Genomic DNA, 22,863 nt, shown 5'->3' with positions numbered 1-22,863 from the left:
ACTGAGGAAACCGAGAGCTCCTTTAAGAAACGTTTCGAAGAATGGCCACTTCCAAAGGAACAAAGCATTGAAATAGGACCTTGGCTGACTCACCTTCGGCCAGGGACGCGAAAGCATTGATGAGCCGGGCCATATACTGTCGCACCACCTCGCTCCTGGAGTGCAGCAGCTGCAGCACGCTCCTCTGTGGGCAGAACCATCCAGAAAGGGCAAGGATGAGGTTAAAGAAAACAGAGCTAAAAACACATCTCCTCTATGGGTCTGCTGTTCTCTGCCTCTGCGTGGATTTATTAGAGGTGAAATAAACAGACTAAAGTCAACACTTCATCTGGAAATCTCAATTTCCAACGGATTTTTTTAATGAGGTTGACAAAAATAATTTATTCAGACTTCTGAGCCGAGAGACTGAATTACACAGAGCATCTGCCTGTGACTGGAGCAAGGGAGGCCATGCTGTTTGTGATGCTTCCCACTCCTGTTTTTCCAGGTTAGTGACAAATCCAATACGCAGATCTAATTTTGCTCCTTTCAAACCCCAGTAGAAGTACAGTGTGTAGATTAAAAAAAAAAAAAAAAAAAGATATAAATTCTGAAGGACAGAGAGACAGCACAAGAGCTGTTAACAACATGATTTCGGGAGTCAGGAAGGCCAGGTGGTGACAGACGTAGCAGACCCAAGAATGCCAAGTCTTGAAGGCAGCAACAGGCAATGATGAGTTACCCAATTTACAGCATGTAATCCTCCAAAGGAAAAAAAAATGAAGAATGAATGAAAGCTGTTAAAGCAGCAGCTGGATCCCACTCTTGCCGCTCCTACACCACTGTCCTCCTTCAGACTCCCCACCATCCATCCGGGGGGCGTTCCCTTGCGAAGGTAACACGAAAGGTCTCTGGAGGTGGGAGGAGTTAGCTGGACAGGTAGGAGGTCAGGGCCAGGGTCCCCAACAAGAAAATATGGAGTCAGGACAGCTAAGATTGAACAGCAGTGACATCCTGTTTTGCAGCTGAGACAGAATCACACCTGCATTCTTTTCTGCAGCCTTTGCAGAAATGACTTCTGCAGAATGTCCTAAAATAAGACAATTAACCACAAAGCCTTTGTCAATACCAAGGGCAAGGTGCAGTTAAGACCTAAGCCCCAAGATATCATAAAAAAAGACGATCAGCAGACACGTTAACCTAACAGGTAGACAGACATGTGAACAGAGCCCTGATTGGCACGACTCAGCACGACCTTGACTGCTGAAGATAGTTTTGAAGAAATGCTGATAAAAACCCCTAAACTTAGAAACTTTAAAGGCAACACTTTTAGGCCCCCCTTGCTCTCTAGGAGCTTTATACTCTCGCTCAATCAACTTTGCTTTGCTGTCCACCACTCTTCATTTGGTCTACCTCTTCATTCTTCGAAGTGGTGTGATCAAGAACCATGGGCACTAAAGGGAACAAAAATCCTGTAGCAGAGGGGGACACCTGGCACAGGTGAGCAGGGCTTCTACACCCAAATGGGACGAAGAGACAGTGCCTAAATGCAGAATGAATGCTAAACAGAGAGCACCCCATCTTCTTCTACCTGGATCCCAGAAGGTTGCACCCAGATCCCCACCCTCTAGGTAGGAGATCAGAAGACTCTTCTGGGATGAAAATGACCAGCCCAAGAGAAAAGAGCCAGAGATCCTAAAATCAGAGGTTTCTACTAGAGAGACCACTTAGATAACCCTTAGTGGAGCTCTGCGTCCACAAGCCCTACCCTCAGCCTCAGAATTTCCAATTGGCTTTCATTCCCCCCACTCAAAACATTATGAGAAAACCAAGGTCTACCAGAAACCCCACGCAAGTTTCCAATATGGGAGATAGGGTCAAAACAAATGGTGGGGGCAACTTGAAGAAAATGGGACTGTGTAGGGAGAAGAAAACCAGAGATATGCAAAAATGTGTTACTCACAGTAGCCTCAGAGACACAAGAGGCATATCGTATCCATGAAAAAAGACTGCCATAAAAAGGGGGGTTAAAAACTCGACAGAAGTGTTGGAAAAAAAGGTGAGGAGATCTCCCAGAAAGCAGAGCAAGAATAAGAAAAATATGAGAGAAAAGAGAGAATCAGTTCAAGAGGTCCAACATTCAGAGAAAGAACTGAGAAAACAGAGAGGAAATCATCAAGAAAATAAAATCAAGAAAAGTTCCCAGGACTGTACTTGTCAGATGAAAGGGCTCACAAAACACTTAAAACAATGAACCAAAATACACCTTAAGAAAGACATCAACAGGACATTTATTAACACTGGTGATAGAGAAAAGACTAAGCTACTCTGAAAAACAGTATGGAGGTTCCTCAAGATGTTAAAAACAGAGTTATCCTATGACCCAGCAACTGCACTACTAGGTCTTTACCCCAAAGATACAGATGTAGTGAAAAGAAGGGGCACATGTATTCCAATGCTCATAGCAGCAATGTCCACAAGAGCCAAACTGTGGAAGGAGCTGAGATGCCTTTCAACAGAGGAATGGATAAAGAAGATGTGGCTCATATACACAATGGAATACTACTCAGCCATCAAGCCATCAGAAAGGATGAATACCCACCATTTGCATCGACATAGATGGAACTAGAGGGGATTATGCTGAGTGAAGTAAGTCAAGCAGAGAGAGACAATTATCATATGGTTTCACTCATATGTGGAACATATGGAATAGCATGGAAGACCACAGGGGAAGGGAGGGAAATCTGAAGGGGAAGAAATCAGAGAGGGAGACGAACCATGAGAGACCATGGATCCCGGGAAACAAACTGAGGGTTTCAAGGGAAGGGGCGTGGGGGCATGGGGTAACAGGGTGATGTAAGGAGGACATGTGTTGTGATGAGCACTGGGTGTTATACACGACTAACGAATCACTGAACACTACACCAAAAACTAATGATGTATTATATGGTGACTAACTGAACATAATAAAAAAAATTTTTAGTGTAAAAAAAAAAAGAGAGAGAAAGAAAAAAGACTCCACAGGCTGCTAGGGAGAAAAAACCTGGCCACATACAAAGGATCAGGAATTAGAGAAGCTTGGACTTCTCAACAGCAACACTGGAACATAAAGGACAATGGAGCAAGATCTTCCAAATAATGAAGGAAAATTATTTACAACCTAGAGTTCCCGTACAAAGAATAAAGACATTTTCCAACATATATCATCTCAAAGAATCTACTGCTTACCTGCCTTTCTCCAAAAGCTATTAACTATAGGATATGCTCCCCCAACTGACAGAACAAGAAAGAACAATGATTCTTGAAAGTGTGATCCTGGCCCAGCAGCCAGGCATCTCCTGAAAATTTGTTGGGAATGCAAACTCTCACCCCCATCCTAGACTTACTAAGTGGAAACTGCAGGGGCCCAGGAATTTGTGTTTTAATGAGCTTCCCAGGTGATAAGACTGCACGCTAAACTCCAAGAATGGCTCAGCTAGAACTCACTAAATAACCAGTCCAATTTCCTGGCAGAAAGGGCCAATCTCTCTAGTGTCATGGTGACACGGCAACCACTATGCTCGAGTTTTCCTGCTTTGCAGATTCTCTGACATCTTACGATAGCTCCGCTCATTCCTTGCTTAAAATAAACCATGGCAATTAAAAATAATGACTTGGGGAAAAAATGACATGTCTTCGATGGCTATAGAGATCAGAGGATTGTGACAAAAATCACAAAACCTAAGACATCTTTCATTAGAGAACATGTTGCTTTTAATAAATACAACCAAGAAAGGCAAGAAGCCAATTAAACTGTAACAGGCCATCGACTACTAGATATGCTTTCATTTCCCAGAATCCTAAAATGGGGGGAAAATGCATCTCAGATGCAATGAAATAAGACACTTTTAGAAAGGTTCGATATTGAATTTACTCTTTGAATTTGAGCTTGTAAAATCACGGATAATCTATTTTTCAGCCGCTTCATGCCTGATAAGTTGGTTTCAGATGCCATTACAAAAATAAGCAGAAATAAAAGGAAAAGGAAATAAGTCAAAAATTTGAGAGAATACTTTTCAAACTTAACTCGCACATGAACAATAAGACTACATTCAGAGAATAAACTAGCAACTCAGAATTCTCGAATGCTACTGTCCGTGCACAGGGGAGCCTAATGTGTGCTTAGCTTCTGTGGGGGGCTGTTTCATCGGTGACCCTAAGGGGTGCTGCTCTTCCACCCAGCGCACACCCTATGAAGCCAAAATAGGGAGGTGAAGTATTTAAATCATTCTGGATAACACTGATGGAGATAATGAAATGCAGTGTCTTATATATGTCATGTTTTAGATCTCAGTCCGCCTCTGTCCAGCGAAGCCTGGAGTTGATAACAGTAAGGAGGTGAACAGTGGGGAGGGAAACCACCACATATTGGCTACTCTGTGCTGGGCACTGGGTTAAGTATGTCCCACGGGTGACCAAACACAGTCAACCCCACAACCTCATGAGGCAGGTGATGGCTCCTTCTCCAAGGTGGGACGTGCTCTGAGACCCAATAACTTACTCAAGGTTGTCTGGCTCATGGGCCATAGGGCAGAGGTTTGAAACCAGTTAACCTCACTCTGAATCCCATACTTTTCCCACTGCATCATCAGACCTATGGTCCAAAGCTATATATAAATATAGTGTTAACATATTTTAGGTGAGGCCCAGGTGAACAACAATCGAATTGGCTTACTTGCCCTGTCTACTGTAAGTCACGCTGAGCTTGCAGGACTCATGGTTAAGCAGTGGAGTGAGGGAAAGAGTTGGGATTTGGGAAAAAGGAAGAAGGACAGGAAAGAGCTCCAGAGTTGAATCAAGCAGTTCTAATCTGTTTAGGACTCTGTTAGAAGTGAAAAGCAGGCCAATGTCTTGGGTGAGTAGCAGACCTCACCAGCTAGCAGAAGGCTGACATACAGTCACTAGGCTGAAAATACCATATAAAGTAAAGCCTTCCCCTACTGCTAAGATCATCCCCTTGAAATGAAGGCCCTGGCTGGGCTCTGGCCCATCTCTCACAGACCTGGCCATGGCTGTGACAATCCAGGAGGTCGTTGCCAATGTAAGCTTCCAGAACAGTCTCCCTCTGCTCTCCAGGATGGGACGTGGTCAAGCGCTAGAATTAAGAAAAAGAAAAGTAAGAGACCCAAGTTTTAATACGGAGAAATATGTTCATCGAGCAGGAATCTTTTAAATGGCAGTAGTAATAACTACATTTAACCAAAGCAAATAATACCTGGGCAGAGGTGGGGGGGGGGGGGGCGGGTAGCTACCCAGACAGCCATTCAACTAACAGGGAGTTATGATGTTGTATTTCCTAATGGGTGATATGCGAGTCAGCTCACCAGAGAAGGGAAATGATAAAATGCCCAGACAGGGGGTGCCTGGGTGGCTCAGTGGATTAAAGCCTCTGCCTTCGGCTTGGGTCATGATCCCAGGATCCTGGGATCAAGCCCCACATCAGGCTCTCTGCTCAGCAGGAAGCCTGCCTCTCTCTCCCTCTGCCTGCCTCTCTGCCTACTTGTCATCTCTGTCTGTCAAATGAATAAATAAAATCTTAAAAAAAAAATGTCCAGACAGTAAGTGTACAGATAAGGGAGAGCCCACCAACACCTAGAGAGTTTTCCTCACAAGAAGGGGCTCTAGAATTGGTCTCTGAAGGATGAGCAGACTATCAGCCAGCATGGGGGAATGTGAGTATGGTGGGTAGTGGGGGGAGGGCGGGGGAGGAAGTGTGGTACTGGTTGAGGAGGCGTGAAAATGCAAGGGGGCATGTTGGGGGAGGCCAGTGGGGGCTGGGCACAGGGCAGGCTGTGGAGGGCTTGGAGCCAATGCATCACCAACAAGTTAGACTTTATACTATAGGGACTGATGCAGCAATACTGTGTGTGTTTGAGTGTGTATGTGTGTGTGTGTGTGTGTGTGTGTGTGTGTGTGTAAGGGGTAAGTGGGTAGAATTTTGTAGATTTTTAAAGTCATAAGTCTCTTGCATTTTGTTAAGGATAAACTCACTGTCCATAGGGCTAGGAAAAAAAATGTTGTATGGAGAGTGTGTGAAATGTGTGTGTGCATGTACATATGAGTGTGTACAGGTATGAATTATATGGGAAAGTCACATATGAAGTGAGATGTCCTTGCTTTCCCAGGAAAATTCCACTGGAGACCCGAGACCATGGGCCCTACCACTGGCCAAGGAGGAGCCGGACGTGTGAAGAGCCACATGGCAAGAAGACAAGAGCAGGAGACCCCCCGCCAGAACTGACAGGCGGAGGCCTCTAGAGGTGGGTATTGCTGGCAGACTGGATGCACTGTGGCCAAACAGGAAGGCCCTGAGGGCAGAGGGCACTTAAAGGAAGGTGTGCCAAGAGTGTCACAGGTGGGGGCTGCCGCCCTTCCGCCAAGTTCCCTGAAGCCAGGGCCAGGGTGCTGGAATGGGGTGGAGGGGTGACAAGCTGGAGGGGGACACAGACAAGATCTTAAGACACCTGTTTATTCTTCCTGGTTAATCTATGACAATGTCATTCGTTCGGCAAAGGAATAGCCTGCCTCCCCAAGAGGTTCCGTAGCATGGACTGAGAGGAGGAGCTGCTGGATGGACAAACTAGGAGCCAGAGAATGAGTCTGCTAAGTTGAGCGGGCAGAGACAATGGCCCCTGCGACTCCTCACGGTGGGCACCCACGCTAGTCAACTGAAGCAGACATTACCCATCGGCCACAGTACTCCTGTCAGTCTGCTGATCCTGGATGCATTCTCAGAGCACTCCCCGAGACCATGTTCCAGGAAGCATGACCAATCTTCCCAAGTACAAGAGAGGAGACCTTTGTCTACAGGGATGGGGAAATTACTCAAAGCCACTTTGATGCCAATACCCTGAAATTCAGGGAGCCATGAAGGGGTCTGACACTATTACAGCCCAAGTTAGAATGGATTATTCAGTTAAAGGGCCAAGCAGTGTTGGCCTAGACATGCAGTTCTCAAGTGTACTTTGGGGAATCCTAGGAGTCTCCAAAGACCTTCCAAGGAGTCTACAAGGTCATGATTATTTTCATAATAATACTAAGGTATGATCTCTCTTTTTTTAAGATTTTATTTTATTTCTTTTTAAGATTTTATTTTATTTCTTTTTAAGATTTTATTTATTTATTTGAGAGAGAGAAAGAGAAGGTGCACAAGCAGGTGGAGGGGCAGGGGCAGAGGGAGAGGGAGAAACAGACCCACTGCTGAGCAGGGAGCCTGAGGCGGGGCTCGATCCCAGGACCCTGGGATCATGACCTAAGCTGAAGGCAGATGCTTAACTGACTGAGCCACCCGGGCACCCTTAAAGATTTTATTTTTTTAAGTAATCTCTGCACCTGGTGTGGGGCTCAAACTCACAAACCTGAGTCAAGAGTCGCCTGCTCTACTGACTGATTCAGCCAGGAGCCCCTGTTTTATCTTTGTCATGGTCCATCTCTCAGAGGCTATATGAAGTATGACACGGTGATGACTCACTTGGGGAGGCAGATGTGAGAATCCAGCTGTCCTTCCATCAGGCCAGACAGTAAAGAAATTTGCCAAAATGTATAACAATGCCACTTTCCTGATTTTTTTTTTTTTTTTGGTTTGGAAAAGGGTTATTTTTTTATGTATAAAAAATACATTATTTATGTTATGTTCTGGGTTCATAATTGTTCATCTTAAATGAATTAATATTTAGAAATGTTCTCGGTTTTTAATTTCTAATACTCTAAATAGTAGAAGATAGAATTCATATAAACTAAAGCCTTTAGGGTCCTCGGTAATTTCCAAGAGTGTCAACAGGTCTGAGACTAAAAACCTTGAGAACCACTGACTTACCCTCCCAATCTGAAGAGTGGGAGGAAAAGCAGCTATCAGATGAGGCTTGATGTCTCTTAAGACTGGTTCATCAGGGTCCACCCCCACTGTCTGCTCGAGTGGCTCCACATAGCACCTGAATGCAGAAGTCTTTGCGAAGCTGTCATAAGAGAGTGACCCTGGGCACTCCCGCGCCGACCCCGCTGGCTGTGAGGGTGGCTTACAATGGGTGACGGGTGCAGGCTTAAAATGGCTCATGGCAAACGAGTGAGGGGAGGCAAAGGCAGCTGTGAGGTCCACACCTGGGTTTTTACCAAGAGGCCAATGCTGTCTTCAGAAGCTGTTTTTACCTTTAGCTCTAGGTGTCGGCAGGCAGCATGAGGAAAGATTTGTAGTAGATGGGGTATAAGATACAAGCAAGGTAGCCAGCCAGGAAGACCGTGTCTTAACTTCCAGGGAAAGGTACGTACCCAGCGAAGAGCCTGCAACAGGAAGGCTTTCAAGCGGTCACTCCCCAAAATCAAATCCTTCTTCAGTTTCTCATAATCCAAGGAGGGCAGTAACGGGACATCCTTCAGTTTCCTACTCAGCCACACAAGTTCGAAGAGAGAAAAAAGGGCAAAGGGCACATTCATTACACTTCCTGAGTTTCCGGACACCAGCAGTGGCCCGGCTGTCTTCTCCACTCCTGGAATGAAGTCCAGGCCCGCTGCCCCCCACCCCCACCCCGTGTCATTGAGTTCTGCTCTGCCTTTCCCGTGGAAGTACTGGGGCTTTGTTGAATGTCTTTCCCCACACAAGGAGTCCCTGCCTGGCCAGGTTTAGAAACTGCTGTGCTCACACAGGGCCAGGGCTCCGTCGGATGGGGATGGAATCATCCTGGAGGCACCAGAACTCGCGGCACCACTCCAGTCTTATTTAGCATCCGGAGCAAAGCTGGAGACCAGCAGCAGCAGCAGCACCTGCGAGAGTGCTCCCTGAAATCCTGCAGCTGCTACCTGCTCAGGCCCGAGGCACCGAACTGGGGGGACACAAGGGACAGACCAGGGTGAGGAAACAACTGTGAAGAGTGGGAGCACAGTCGACCCCAAGGAGGTAAAGGGCACGTCAGGAAGTAGCACGGGTTCATATCTGGGAGAGAGGAGCAAGTAGGGCCGTTTGCAAACCCTCCTCAAGAGGACCCAAGTGGAGCCCTCGGGGAAAGCCAGGTCTCCCCAGAGTCTTCAGTTTGTTTTGCTCCACAGTGGGGGCTGGAGCATACGGGAGAACCAGAGCAAGGGAGCGAGGCCTGCGATCTGGCTAACAGCACTGTACCCGTGTTAACGTCCTCCCTTTGATGTTGTACGTGGCACAGAAGATGTCACCACGGAGTTGGGGGGGCTGGGGGGTCAACTTCCTGTGACTCTATTATAATCATTTCAGCATAAAACAAGTCAAAAACAAAAGTAAAACAACAGTATGGTCTTCCTGAGACTGTGCAGAGAATATTAAGATCAGTACTCTGGGCACAATACTAAATGCGGGCTCATGAGGACTTGGGTGAAAAGAGGCACACGAAGGCTTCTTGGGGCACCCGACTGGCTTAGTCGGTAGAGTGTGCAACTCTTGGTCTTGGGGTTGTGAGTCTGAGCCTCAGGTTGGGGGTAGAGATTACTTAAAAAATAAAATCTTCAAAAAAAAAAAAAAGATGAGGGTTCTTCTGCTTCCCATTGACGTATAACCAAGCTACATGATGTTAGGTGCGGCGTCCGGCATCATGATTCGCCATCTGTGTACAGATGGTTAAGTGGTCACCACACTGAGTCTCTTTACCCTCTGTCACCACACAAAGTTCCCACGTTTCCTTTCTTGGGATGAGAATTTTTGAGATTTACTTTCTCAGCAACTTTTAAATTTGCAATACAGTATTACTGACTACAGTTCCCACGCAGTCCACTGCCTCCCAGGAGGCAAACTTCTAAGTGGAAGTGTGCACCTCTCGGTCTCCTTCACCCATTTCACTTGTTTCATTAGTTTTAAAGGGTGGAAGAGAGATAAGGGTGGGTGGAAGGTGGAAAGGAGGTAAGACTCTGGGGGGCGCAGCATTTAGGGTACTGTAAATTTTCTTCATATATGCCTGTAGCATTCACCTTTTCTGTAATGAGCATGTATTACACTATAAAAAAAATTACATGCTAGTTTTCTTAATGTTAGTTTTTAAAAGACAAAAGGCGATCTTCTCACAGGGCCCTGGAGAAAAAGGCCAGAGAAGAGGGCAACAAATGAGATCTCAGTGAACACTCTGGGAGGAAGTTCTAGTCTGCACGTCACACAGCGGAGTCCTGCGCACGTGCGCACTGATCATTCTGGCACCTATTTTCCTGAGGCCAATACGGTTGTGTTTAAAAATGAACACAGATACTTTAGAAATCCCCACTACAAATAACTGGCCAGTATTCTTCAAAAGTGTCAAGGCCATGAAAGGGATAGAGGAATGACTTCAAATGAAAGGAAACACAGACATGACAACCACGTCAACGTGTGATCCTGGACTGAACGCTGGACCAGACAAAGGGCAGAATGGAGCAGCTGCTAACATGTGAGGAAGGCCTGCAGGTGAGATGATGCGGCATCAGCATTAATTTTCTGACTCTGACAACTGTACTGAGCTTACAAATATATCAACATGGAGAATCTGGGTGAAGGACATAAGGGAATTATCTGTACAGTATTTGTAGCTCTGAAATTATTTCAACATGAAAAAAAGATTTTTTTAAATTTAAAATTTAAACAAGGTCTTCTTCTAGACAAAAAGTTCCATGTGTAAAGCGAAGTCTAAAATTATTCTATAGCTGGGGCGCTTTTTCTGGAGGGAAGAGACGTTGTCAAATGCGGGCCATAGTTACTTGTCCATAATGGCGATACTGGCGACTAAATATATCGCCAACTAAGTTGCTCAGCCGCCCCACACTTCTGTGGTCCGGCCACTCTCCTGCTATCCGAGAAGACTGTGGCATACCTTCTCCTTTGCCCTCCTTAGCCCCTCCACCAACCACCCCCTTTACTCTCTGCAGGTGACCTTGCCTCTTACACCCCAGGGGACATTAGCAAACTGGAGAGTTTATTAAGTCCCAGCATTGTACTAAGTGCTTTATACACAGGAACTCATTTTTATCCTCACAATAATCCTATGAGAAAGTTATTATTATTATTGTCTCTTCTCAAGGAAAGAAACTGAGACACAGAGAAGTTACAGAAGAGGTCCAAGGTCACAGAGCCGGTGGCAGAGGTGGGATTTTAACCCCAGCTGTCTGTCTCATCAGCACTACGTTATACAGCCGTCTGTAGAGAACAAAGTGCAGGGTCAGTGTCAGACTCATGCAGGCCTGAGGGAGGAGGCAAGCTGTACCTCTCTCAGGGGTTGGAATGATCTGACAGCATCCTCTGAACCCCTCCAACAAGGTGGGGGCGGTACTCAGAGGGTCATCAGAACCCACCCTAGTCCTTAAGCCTCTGTCAAAGGTTCTCAACTTCCTTGTTACTGCAACATACACACCGGATGAAATTCCCGAATGCCAGACACCCACACGGGTGACAACCTAATCGATATGGATAGGAATGCTCAGGCATCCACAAAGCTATCCTGTGGTCCTGGTCACAAGTGAGTCAGCAGAGAACATAAAATTTAGACATTGCAGCCCTCTGATGACTGTCCAACGACAGAAGATTAATTTCTACAGAATATCATAGGAACAATTCAACAATTTTTTCTCATTTGATGCGAGCTCTCCAAAATAAAGAGAATTAATACTAGAAAGTACTTTAACAGTATTATTTATAATTACTGGTATTTCCTTTATATCCACATGGAGCTCTAGCTAATCAAAGACACTTCTCTAGGCTAGACTCTTAAGATGAATGTCCATGAAAGTTACTCTGAATTCTAGTTTTACCTAGAGCTGTCCTCCATCCTAACAACTCCTAAAAGCAATTACTTACCCAGGTGCCAAGGAGGCTCTCAACATGGTTGAAGCCTGAGGATGGGGGGCGGAAACAGAAGAAGAGAGGCCGTGTTAAACAGTGAGAGCAATGCATTAATCCTAAATCACTGTACTCGCACAAAATCAACAGATTTGCAAGGGTTTTGATCTATCAGGATTCTTCTATCATAATATATATGATTTAAAAATTTGTCCAAACAGGCATGCCTGCATGGCTCAGTTGGCTAAGCATGTGAATCCTGATTTCAGCTCAGGTCATGATCTCTGGGTCATGAGATGAGCCCTGCATCAGGCTCCGCGTGGAGTCTGCTTGTCCTTCTCCCTCTGTTCCACCCCCACCCCCCATGCTCACATACACACTCGATAGCGCACTTTCTAAAACAAATAAAGAAAATTTAAAATAAACAATATAAAATAAAAATAAAAATAGAAATAAGATAAAAATTAGCCCAAACTGGGGCGCCTGGGTGGCTCAGTGGGTTAAAGCCTCTGCTTTCAGTTCAGGTCATGATCCCAGAGTCCTGGGATCGAGCCCCGCATCGGGCTCTCTGCTCCGCGGGGAGCCTGCTTCCTCCTCTCTCTCTGCCTGCCTCTCTGCCTAGTTGTGATTTCTCTCTGTAAAATAAATAAAATATTTTTTTAAAAAAATTAGCCCAAACTGAAGTTAAGCAACACACTACTCAAGTAGTTTCCAAGACACCCACCACCCTTGGTTTGTTGTTACTCTGCTCCAAGGAATGCTCCATAAAAAAACAAGTGGGTCCTCCCCAACCAAACTCCCAGAGGCACTTAAAGCTGCCTGGTCAGATGTCACAGAGAACAAAAGCAGTGGAGATCACCTTATTATGCTGACTTTTTTATTAAGATTTTCTCTTTGTGTATAACAATAGTATACACTTTGTACCAAGTCAAACCCTATAGAGGTGTTTACAGAAAAATCCCCCTCCCTCCCTACTCTGTTTTAACCCTATTTATAGGCCAATCCACTGCGCACTTTATGGATATTCAGTGTCCTACTTATTGTTTTGTTTTTGCCACTACAAACAATGCTGTATTAAACATGTACTAAAACTGACTCGAGAAACAAAAAACAAATGCTGTGTGTGGTGCTTGGTTGGGCCAACTCCAGTCAGCTATAAAAGATGTTTTGAGGGGCGCCTGGGGGGCTCAGTGGGTTAAGCTTCTGCCTTCGGCTCAGATCATGATCTTAGTGTCCTGGGCTCAAGCCCCACATGGGGCTCTCTGCTCGGCGGGGAGCCTGCTTCCCCCTCTCTCTGCCTACTGTGATCTCTCTGTCAAGTAAATAAATAAAATCTTTTTTTTTTTTTTTAAAAAAAAGATGTTTTAAGACAATCAGGGAAATCTAAATAGGGACTGCACAGGGAAGTATGATACTGAGGAACACAGTGCTAACTGTATTTGGCATTGCAGTTGTGTTTGCTTTTAGTTTTGTAAAGGCCTTATCTGTTAGATAAATACATTGAATGATTTATAGGTAAAGTGACAGAATGTTTGAGATAGGTTCTAAGAATTTCAGGGAAAAAAAGTGAGGAGAAGAGAAGAGATCTTGGGTCTCTGTGGAACCCTTCCAAAAGTGGGGGTAGTGGGTCTCCGTCCACTCTGTGTCACCACAGCTCTGGAATGGTCATTACCCACGCTTACCGCATTGAACCGTGATGATTTTGCAATGATTTCTGTGCTTTCTCCTTTAGCAGACACTGAGTTCCATAATGAGCAGAGACACATTACTCTCTATATATGTACCTAGCACCTGGTACAGTGCCAGGCAAACAGAGGCACATGATCAACATTTGTTGAATGAATGAATGAAGACTGACTTCCCAAGATGGGCCCTCCAGAATCCTTGACCAGTTTAATAAACTGGCCCTAGGTGATGGCTCCATTCCCTACTGCTTCTGTCTACAGTATTTACAGGCCACACAGATTCCCACCTTGGAGACAGCAAATCTCACTTTTAAATGGCTCATGACCAAGTATGTTTTTATATTTTTTAATCTTTGACTTTTAAAAAAAAGATTTTATTTATTTATTTGACAGAGAGAGAGATAGCAAGAGAGGGAACACAAGCAGGGGGAGTGGGAGAGGGAGAAGCAGGCTTTTTGCTGAGCAGGGAGCCCGATGCAGGCTCGATCCCAGGATCCTGGGATAATGACCTGAGCTGAAGGCAGAGGTTTAATGACTGAGCCACCCAGGTTCCCCCAGCCCTTGATTTTTTTTTTTTTTAATTAAAGGAAATGCCTGTTCCTATTATTGACTTAAATAGCAAGGAGTTGAGAAAACAAATTTGAACTATACCTAAATTACTCATCTAACACATTCAGAAGACCAAGAAGCCAAGATAATAAGTTAAATGAGTCAAATAAGGGCAGAGACATATTAAAATATTAGCCAAATATAAAGACAAATAAAAAATACTTTTAGGGGTACCTGGGTGCCTCAGTAGGTTAAGGGTCTGCCTTTGGTTCCGGTCATGATCCCAGGATCCTGAGATTGAGTCCCGCATCAGGCTTCCTGCTCAGTGGGGAGCCTTCTTCTCCCTCTGCCTCCACCTGCCCCTCCCCCTGCTTGTGCTCGCTCTCTCCATCAAATAAATAAATAAAATCTTTAAAAATATGTATTTCTAAAGTAGTGTTATTGGCTAGTTCATATATTCACAAATAAAATCCATCACATCCTTAAGAAAATTTTCCTATCATTCATTTATTTATAAAAGAGCTTATTTATTTTTTTAATAGTATATCTTTTTTAAAAAAGATTTGTTTAGGGGCACCTGGGTGGCTCAGTCCGTTAAGCATCTGCCTTTGGCTCAGGTCATGATCCCAGGGTCCTGGGATCAAGTCCCACATCGGGCTCCTTGCTCAGTGAGGAGCCTGCTTCTCCCTCTCACTCTGCTGCTCCCCCTGCTTGTGCTCTTGTGTGCTCTCTCTCAAGTAAAATCTTTAAAGAGAAGATTTATTTATTTTAGAGAGTGTGTGTGTGTGTGAGAGCATTGGGGAGGGGCAGAGGGAGAGAGAGAGAATCTTAAGCTCCATACCTAGTGCAGAGTCCACAGAGCCCCATGAGGGGCTCGATCCCATGACCCTGAGACCATCACCTGAGCTGAAATCAAGAGTCAGATGCTCAACTGACTGAGTCACCCAGGCGCCCCCAAAAGATTTAATGTTTAAGTAATCTCTATATGCAACATGGGGCTCAAGCTTCTAACCTGAGACCAAAAGTCCCACACTCCATCAACTGAGTGTGCCAGGTGGCCCGTTCTTTTAAAACACTACCTCTGTTTTGCTAAACTCCGTGTCATTCTATTTGTTCTGTGAAGAAATTAATTGAAAAGCACTAACAATTAACCCTTTCATGAGAAGAGGCAGTATGTTAGACACTACTGAGCTTTGATTATCCAGTCAAGTAAAAAAACCAAACCAAACCAAACCAAACCAAACCCCAGAGCTGAGCTGTGGGAGGAATGGGCCGGCACCATCTTCCTGAGCGAGAGGCCTGTGCTCTTCCCCTCAGCCTGTACTTCCTGATTGCCTCCCATCTGCCAGGTCTCTGCAGGGCACGGTGGTACCAGAGTGACCAGAGCAAAGCCCCTTCTCAGAGAGCTTACAGGCCAGTGGGGAGAATCAGTGGTCAGAGAACTCTCTGTGCCTCATCGGCAAATGGTGGCAATGACAGTACCAGGGGTGTACCAGGGGTGTGGACCCCCGTGAGAGCACCCGGAGTGTCAGCACCTTCTCTGTCCATCCGTGCTGAGCTCCCCCCTTCACTGACGGGGCTGCTGCAGCTGAAAGTAATGAGCTCCATCTTCCATTAGGAAGATGTGGACTTTAACACTGGTAGCTGGGTATAAACCGCCCCAGAGAACGGAGAACTCATGAGAGCCTCTATCTATCTATCTATCTATCTATCTATCTATCTATCTATCTATCATCTTTCCACCCATATTGCTACTGTATGGAGGCGTCAGTAGTAATGTCTGAGCCCTAAGGGGTTTGCTCCGATCTTCTGACTAAACTTTACTTTGGACTAAATTTCTAAAAGTCATTGCCACCAGCTGCAGGCAGCGTGGACAGAGCTACAATAGGCTGACAAGGAATAACTCAGGAGAAAGATGGGAGAAGCTCCAAGGTCATTAGTCACAGTCAGGAATATAATAATTCCTCCTCCACCAGAAAGAAAAAAATTTTCTTTTTCCCTCATGAGCTAACTGTGGATTTTGAACATGGGTGAATCAGCCCAGACTGGATCACCTCACAAGGGGGCTTCCGAAGGGGCCCTGCCTGCGGCCCCAGGGGCACAGTGTGATTTTGGGATCAAACGAGGGGTGCTTGGGAGAACCTCACCGTGGATACATGACTGGACAGGTAGGTGCTTTCCTGCCTGAGGAAGGCAGGGCAACCTTTCAAAGCACAGGTAGAAGACAGGACGAATGTACACCGACCCACCAGTGAGTAACTGAGCACCTACACAGTGTCGGGCTGGGCCCAGGCTCCCTACGCCACCTGGATATGGGAGAGAGGAATTTCTCCCTGAGCAGAGCGTGAAATGGCAGCATTACACCTCCTCGGCCACTCACTGCAGGCCAGGTACTGTGCCTGGCCCTCAGCCATCACTGCTCCCCGAAGCCAGTGGTCGTTGTGGGCGGACAAGGACGGATGGGGGCACAGGAGCAGGCCGTCAGCGAGCTGAGGGGCTCTTCCCATGCTCTGTGACGTCAGAAAGTGTTTGCAGAGCTCGGTCTCAGGTGTACCATGACACAGGGTCCCTTGGTCAGAGCGTCTGCATGTGTATGGGGGTGGGGAGGGATCTCCGGAAGAGACTTCAGTGCGCTGCTGAGTGTTGTGCATCTTGGAGCATGCCACGTCCCCTACTTCATACGACAGTGGCTGGCTCTGGGGACGGGAGAACCCACCAGGATCAGGGTCTGTAGGCATGGGCTGCACAGGACAGTTGCAGGTGTGGGCAGCCCCGGATGGTCAGAGAGAAGGAGCTGTGGCTTGACATCAGCAGCAGCGCCCGAGCCCCAAGGCTGTGGCAGGCACTGTCTGGGGCCTGAAGCCTAAGCCCAGGCCCACCTGTCACCAGCCTCCCCCCTGGCCTCAGGACATAAGCTGGACCACTGTGGCTGCCTGTGTTGTGTAGGAGAGCAGGGGAACAGAGAAGGCAGGCCCCCTGGCAAGCGAGCTCCAGGACAGAGATGACCTAGAAGAGGTTAAATAACCACAGTGGGAGGAAACGCGCCTTGGCCACGGGGCAGAAGAGACCACAAAAGCCAGGGACCGGAAGCACAGCCCCACACACAGCGAAGGGATGTTGCTACTGCCAACTCTGCAACACAGAGGGCTGCTTGCAGGACATGGATGGCAGGGGTACGTGCGGGGGACGGAGGAGGGCTGAAATGGGACACTGCTCCCATGGCATTTGGAAATGAGGCTGAGCCAGTGTAGTGCGAGTGCCAAGTTCCCAGATATGCTTCCTGGGCAGGCGTCTCTCTGGCTTACCAGGTCCCGGAGGGCCCCATGCTGGGCCCTGCCTCTGCCCTGTAGCCTGCAGGCATCTGAGAGCCTTAGCCAAGGAAAGAAGCAGCAATGGGCTTACTCTGGGAAGTGCTAGTGGCCGGGGTGCTGAGGCCTCTTCTGCTTTCTGTGACTATCGCTGAGTGTGGGGATGGGCATTAGATCACAAAAGGCTGTGGACTCCCCACTGAGCACTTCAGACCTGGAGTGAAGACAGGTATTAAGCAAGACAGTAACCTGATCAATGCTTGTACGGACTGACATCCCTCCCGAAACTTGAGGGCATGAATAAATAAGACACAACCGGAAAGGTCATCCTTGCTCCCGTGGGCATGAGTAAGTAATCGCACAGGTGAGAGCTTTAAGACAGAGACTGGTTAGGAAATGTTGCTTTAGCCAGGACAAAAAGAGGAAGAGCCTCAATGAAACACAAAGCAACAAGGACATGGGTCAGGAGGGAGGAAGGCCCCCAGATCCCTAGGACGGCCTGAACATAGGGCCCCAAAGAGGGAAGAGGCTTGGGTGATTCGCAGGTGTTCTCTGGAGCGTTGTTTCCCAAGACAGGAAGTGCAAGAGGGGAGAACACCTGTTTGGAGGAAAAGATGAGCCCGTTTTTGGACGCAGAAATGATATGCCGATCAGACATTCACAGGGAGAAGGTCTGGAAGTCAGAGGAGAAATCCGAGCTAGTGGTACAGTTATTCTCTGTCAATCATGGTCCCACCAACTGGCTGAGATCAAAGGTGGTCAATCCTTACATCACCGGGGTGAGATCAAAAACGTGACGGGCACTGGGGTAGGAGGCGCAGCAGGGGGAGGCGGGCTAGGTGTGCAACTCCTCCTCAGGACAAGGATACGAGACCTGGGAAAACTGCCTTCAGACACAGTGGTGAGGCCGACAAGGAGCAGACATCTCACCAAGACTTAAGAAAGCAACGCAACAGACAACATAAGGTCAGAAGGCGTTGAACTTCAAGCCAGAGCCGCCGTCCACACTACAGCAAAGCTTTAGGAAGAGTCCTCCTTGGCAGAACAGTGCCAAGCAGTGTCTCCTGAGCAACTGCACAAGGCCACCCTGAGAAACGGTCCCCACCAGCCCCAGCCCCAGGCCCCTGCAGGTTTTTATTGCTAAGAAGGACGGCTGGTTGTTTTGTTTGTTTGTTTGTTTTAGGACGGCTGGTTTTAAAGTAAATGCTCTGTAAGATTCGCAGGTCGTGAGCCTTAAGTATATATAATGCAATCACACCTGGCAGTATTTTAACCTATATTCCCAATGGGGTCTACCTGGGAGTTGCTGAAAAAGACTTAATTCCTAAATGGCCATTTTCCCAAGTAAGGATGCATTTAAATGGAAACTTCTCCAGCCAATGAACCAACCCTGAAACCCACAGGTACCACGAGGTGGGACTTGGGATTCACCCATGGAGCTATGCTTGGATTTCCACCTTTGGAGTCAGCATTGGACTCCGTACCATGGTCAGCCTTCTCCCTCCCCACTTCTGTCCATCCTAGGGCAAGTAAAGATGGTCACTCTCCTCCATCAGACACTCCTTCCCTGGAGTGTCTCTGCATTTGTGTTTGCCCAGCACAAACCAAGGGCTAAGAAGAGAGACAAACTATGGTTCCTTCCCGTGCTATCTGTGCATACAAGATGTGTGCTGCATCATTATGAGATACAGCAAAAAACTGAAGAGCCACTTAAAGGTTTGCTAGAGGAATGGTTAAAGGAACCATACTGCTCTTAAATTAAAACTCTAAAAGATAAGGAAAATATGAATAAATCCAGAAGTACATAAAAAACTCTTTAAAATGTATTAAGTTCAAAGAGATAGTTGCAGAGTGATGTGTATAATAAAAACCTTGATTCTATATAAATTTTAAAGTCTGGAAGGATGAGTATGAAACAGTCACCAGGATCCCTGGTGGCGGGAGAGAAGATGGGGCTAGTGTAATGGAAAGAAGGGATTTGTGTTCACTTTATTATTAAATTGTTACATATTTTCCAGTGAGCACATTTGTGTATTACTTGTACAATCCTAGAAAACAAAAAATCCCTACCTCTTGTGCCCTGAGGGAGAAGCTTCCCTTCTTAACAATGATCAGATTGCTGAAAAGATAAACTCAGATTTCTCTTGTCTCCCAGGAGATACTAATTCGTGGTCTGGAGGCTGAGCTGGTAAGGAATGCAGGATGATAAACCAGAGGGGACAGTGGCGACAGGCAGTCTAACTGGAAGGGGCCACCTGAGAGAGTTCTCTTTTCAAACAATCAATCCCGTCATTATTGGTCCTTCTGCGAACACTGGAATTTGACCACCCGCTTCGCTCACGTGCGTGGAGATCTGGACACAGTCATCTGAACGTGAACTAGGCCCCGCTTGTGGGATCTCCTCCACAGGGCCCTGGGCCAGCATACTCCCCCCTGCTCCAGGCTTTGTGGGTTTGGGAGAGAACCAGGCACACATCGCCCTGCTCCCTGCTTCCCTGGTGGGAGATGATGAGTGCTACTGGGGTCAGGGGTCAGTCCTAGAGCCCTTAGGCCCTTGCTGCCAGAGGTGCCAGGGGAGGGGAGGGGCTTGGCCACCATGATGGGTGGGGGGGCATTTCTTGAATGCCAGGATTTAAATGTAGGAAACCCATCTGTCTATAAAGACAATCCACATTCTCCAATATAAGCTTCATCAGAGTTGATAGCAATATTGTCAGCTCCTTTCTCCTTTATTCGTTTGTCTTATTTTCCAAATGGTTCAGAACTCGGGCTTTAGAAGGGTGTTATTTACTGAGTCCTTCTGAACTTTCAATAGTGAGTGAGGTCGCAGATGGCCAGATTCTTAACAGCCAGTTTTAAAAAACCAGTATCAAACATACTAACTTTATGGATACCAGCAGTGTTCTTATGGGCCCTTTATAGGGTACAATGAATTGGAACACTCAAGGTCAACAGCACAGAGGGGAGCTGATACAGGACTACACTAAAGGATGTGCTGGGCCGTGCCCACCTCTTTATCTTGAAACTGATGGCATTGTGTTTGGACCTAGCATTGGACTTAAACCCCTGGCAAATAAGAAAGCAGTCCTCCTCTCCTAAATCCTCAATCCTACTGTTCAACCACCAGACTTCCTATCTAAACTGCACTCTAATTTCCTCTTCACACATTATAAATCCGATAACATACACTGACTATTATATTTTCACAAGGATGTTATTTTACAATGACTCATATCCACTTTTTATCATCTTAGAGAGAAATCTATGGGACTAATAAAAGATTGTTTGCAGATTTTATTGCCTGTTCCTAAGTTAGTGACTCAGGAGAAAGAAAATGGTCAGGAACTAAGATAAACAGAGCTCATCCTCTCGCCTCTGGCTTTGAAGGCCTAGAATCTGTACCTTAATACCACTGTAACAGAAAGAATGATAGCACTCATCTCTTGACAAAAAACATTCATGTCTAATGGGGTAAAATACCAGATGTGTTGTGCTCCCCTCCCTTTTAAACTGCTCCTTATTCACACGGTATCCATTTTAAATAAGCTGGGAGCATCACTCTGCCAAAAGAAAGTGAAAATATAAGGATGCTTGTATATGCAAGATAGGATGAGATTTTATAGCACAGACCTGAAAAACACTTAAGTATTTACTGAACTAATAAATAAGTGTAAGGGAGGGAGGAAAGGAGTAGTCCTAATAGACAGATCCCGCTATGCCAATTACTGCTAGAAAGCCATCATTTTTGGGAAAAACACTCCTTAACTGACTTATAGATAAATGTACAGTATACACAGAGGGTCAACTCAGTCAGTCCTCGGGGATGTGGCCTGAAGCCTCTTATCCTGGAAGGTCCACAAGGAAGTTACTTTTCTGAAACTTGGATGTCTCTGTGTGCTTTCCTGACATTTAAAAATGGCCGATTCCCTAAGATTTCTACACGCTAAAACTGTTGTGGCCATATCCTAAAGTAATGACCATGCAGCTTCTGTTTTTTTTTTAAAGATTGTATTTATTTGACAGAGAGAGAGAGAGAGAGCACAAGTAGGGAAAGCAGCAGAGGGAGAGGGAGAAGCAGATTCCTCGCTGAGCAGGGAGCTCAATGAGGGGCTCGATCCCAGGACCCTGAGATCACAACCTGAGTTGAAGGCAGACGCTTAACTGACTGAATCACCCAGGTGCCCCCCCTGTGGCGCAGCCGTCACCACCCACGGCTCTACAGTGCTCCTGGGAGCAGCCAAGTAATGCAGTCAGGGACATTTGCTCTCCCCCACGTTACTGTGTCCTTTCTGTGAAGATCACAAAAGAAACTGGCAGTCTAAAGGGCCCAGGGAGGGCAACTGTGGCCCGGGAATGGTCTGTCTGGGGGAATGTGTGGCGGGCTCGGCGTCATTCAGCTCACTGCTGTGCTTCCCATGTTGTATGTGTGGCACATATTTTGTTTCAGATTCATATTTTGTTTTATCTGCAGTGAAACGCAGATAATAAACATCAGGCAACCGTCTCTCTTCCCTTGGGAGTTAGTCACACTTACTCCCAGGCCCAAGAGGTACAGACTACAAAGAAGCTCAGAGCCAGGCCAGGCCTGCCTCTGCCGGCATCCAGCAGCTCTGACATGCCCTGGCCAGGGCTCACTTGCACTGTCCTACGCTCATTTTCTTTTAACCACGATTTCTTTTCCCCCCAGCATTACTGAGACATAGTTGACAGGAGACACTGTGTAAGTTTAAGGTGTCCAAAGTGCCGCACCAATACATGGACATATTGTGAAATGATCACCGTGATCAGGTTAGTTAACATGCCCATCACCTCGATTACTTTGGGGGGCAGTGAGGACATTTAAGATCTACTCTCTTAGTAAACTTCAAGTATATGATATTGTTAACATTAGCCACCACACTATAAAGTCCCAGGACTTATTCATCTTATAACTAGAAGTTACACCCTTTGACCAACATCTGCCACTCCCCCTACCTCCCAGCCCTACACAACCACCACTCTACCTTGTTTCTGTGAGTTTTTTTTTTAAAGATTTTATTTATTTATTTGTCAGACGGAGATCACAAGTAGGCAGAGAGGCAGGCAGAGAGAGAGGGGGAAGCAGGCTCCCTGCTGAGCAGAGAGCCCGATGTGGAGCTCAATTCCAGGACCCTGGGATCATGACCTGAGCTGAAGGCAGAGGCTTAATCCACTGAGCCACCCAGGCGCCCTGTTTCTGTGAGTTCTAACTACTTGAGAATGAGGTAGGATATACATTTCTCTTTAATACTAAAAAAGGCCCCTGTTTATGAAGACCCTAATATTAATGTGCAAACCCTTCCCCTTAATTAAAAGCCATGGCTCTGACCCAGGGGGGTGCCTCAGGACCCCCCGGTATTTCCTTCTGAACTGAATACACCTGGCTCCACTATTTAGCAGGTGGCTCAGGCAGCAGGTAGGAGTGAGCTCCTGGGACATGGGTTCAAGGGCTTTGGAAACATCTGCAGGGCACACAGGTGTCCTTGCTCCCCAAGTTAAGAACCCTAACTCAACACTACAAGCCTCTGGG

The 22,863-nt window shown here is 46.5% G+C and overlaps 1 protein-coding gene across 4 annotated transcripts in view; it reads right to left on the bottom strand.

Moving 5' to 3' along the window:
- Positions 1-22,863, bottom strand: part of ARMC9 (armadillo repeat containing 9) — a 158,768-nt gene that overhangs the window by 90,069 nt on the left and 45,836 nt on the right. For all 4 annotated transcript variants that reach the window (XM_046019594.1, XM_046019592.1, XM_046019595.1 and 1 more), the window contains exons 10-13: positions 11,792-11,826; positions 8,284-8,395; positions 5,021-5,113; positions 94-184 (exon numbers count right to left, since the gene is read on the bottom strand). In XM_046019594.1, the coding sequence (XP_045875550.1) occupies positions 94-184; positions 5,021-5,113; positions 8,284-8,395; positions 11,792-11,826 (331 nt within the window). The remainder of the gene's footprint in view (positions 1-93; positions 185-5,020; positions 5,114-8,283; positions 8,396-11,791; positions 11,827-22,863) is intronic.

Source organism: Meles meles, chromosome 9, assembly GCF_922984935.1.
Source record: "Meles meles chromosome 9, mMelMel3.1 paternal haplotype, whole genome shotgun sequence".
NCBI lineage: Eukaryota > Metazoa > Chordata > Mammalia > Carnivora > Mustelidae > Meles > Meles meles.
This window is presented reverse-complemented; position numbering and strand designations above follow the sequence as displayed.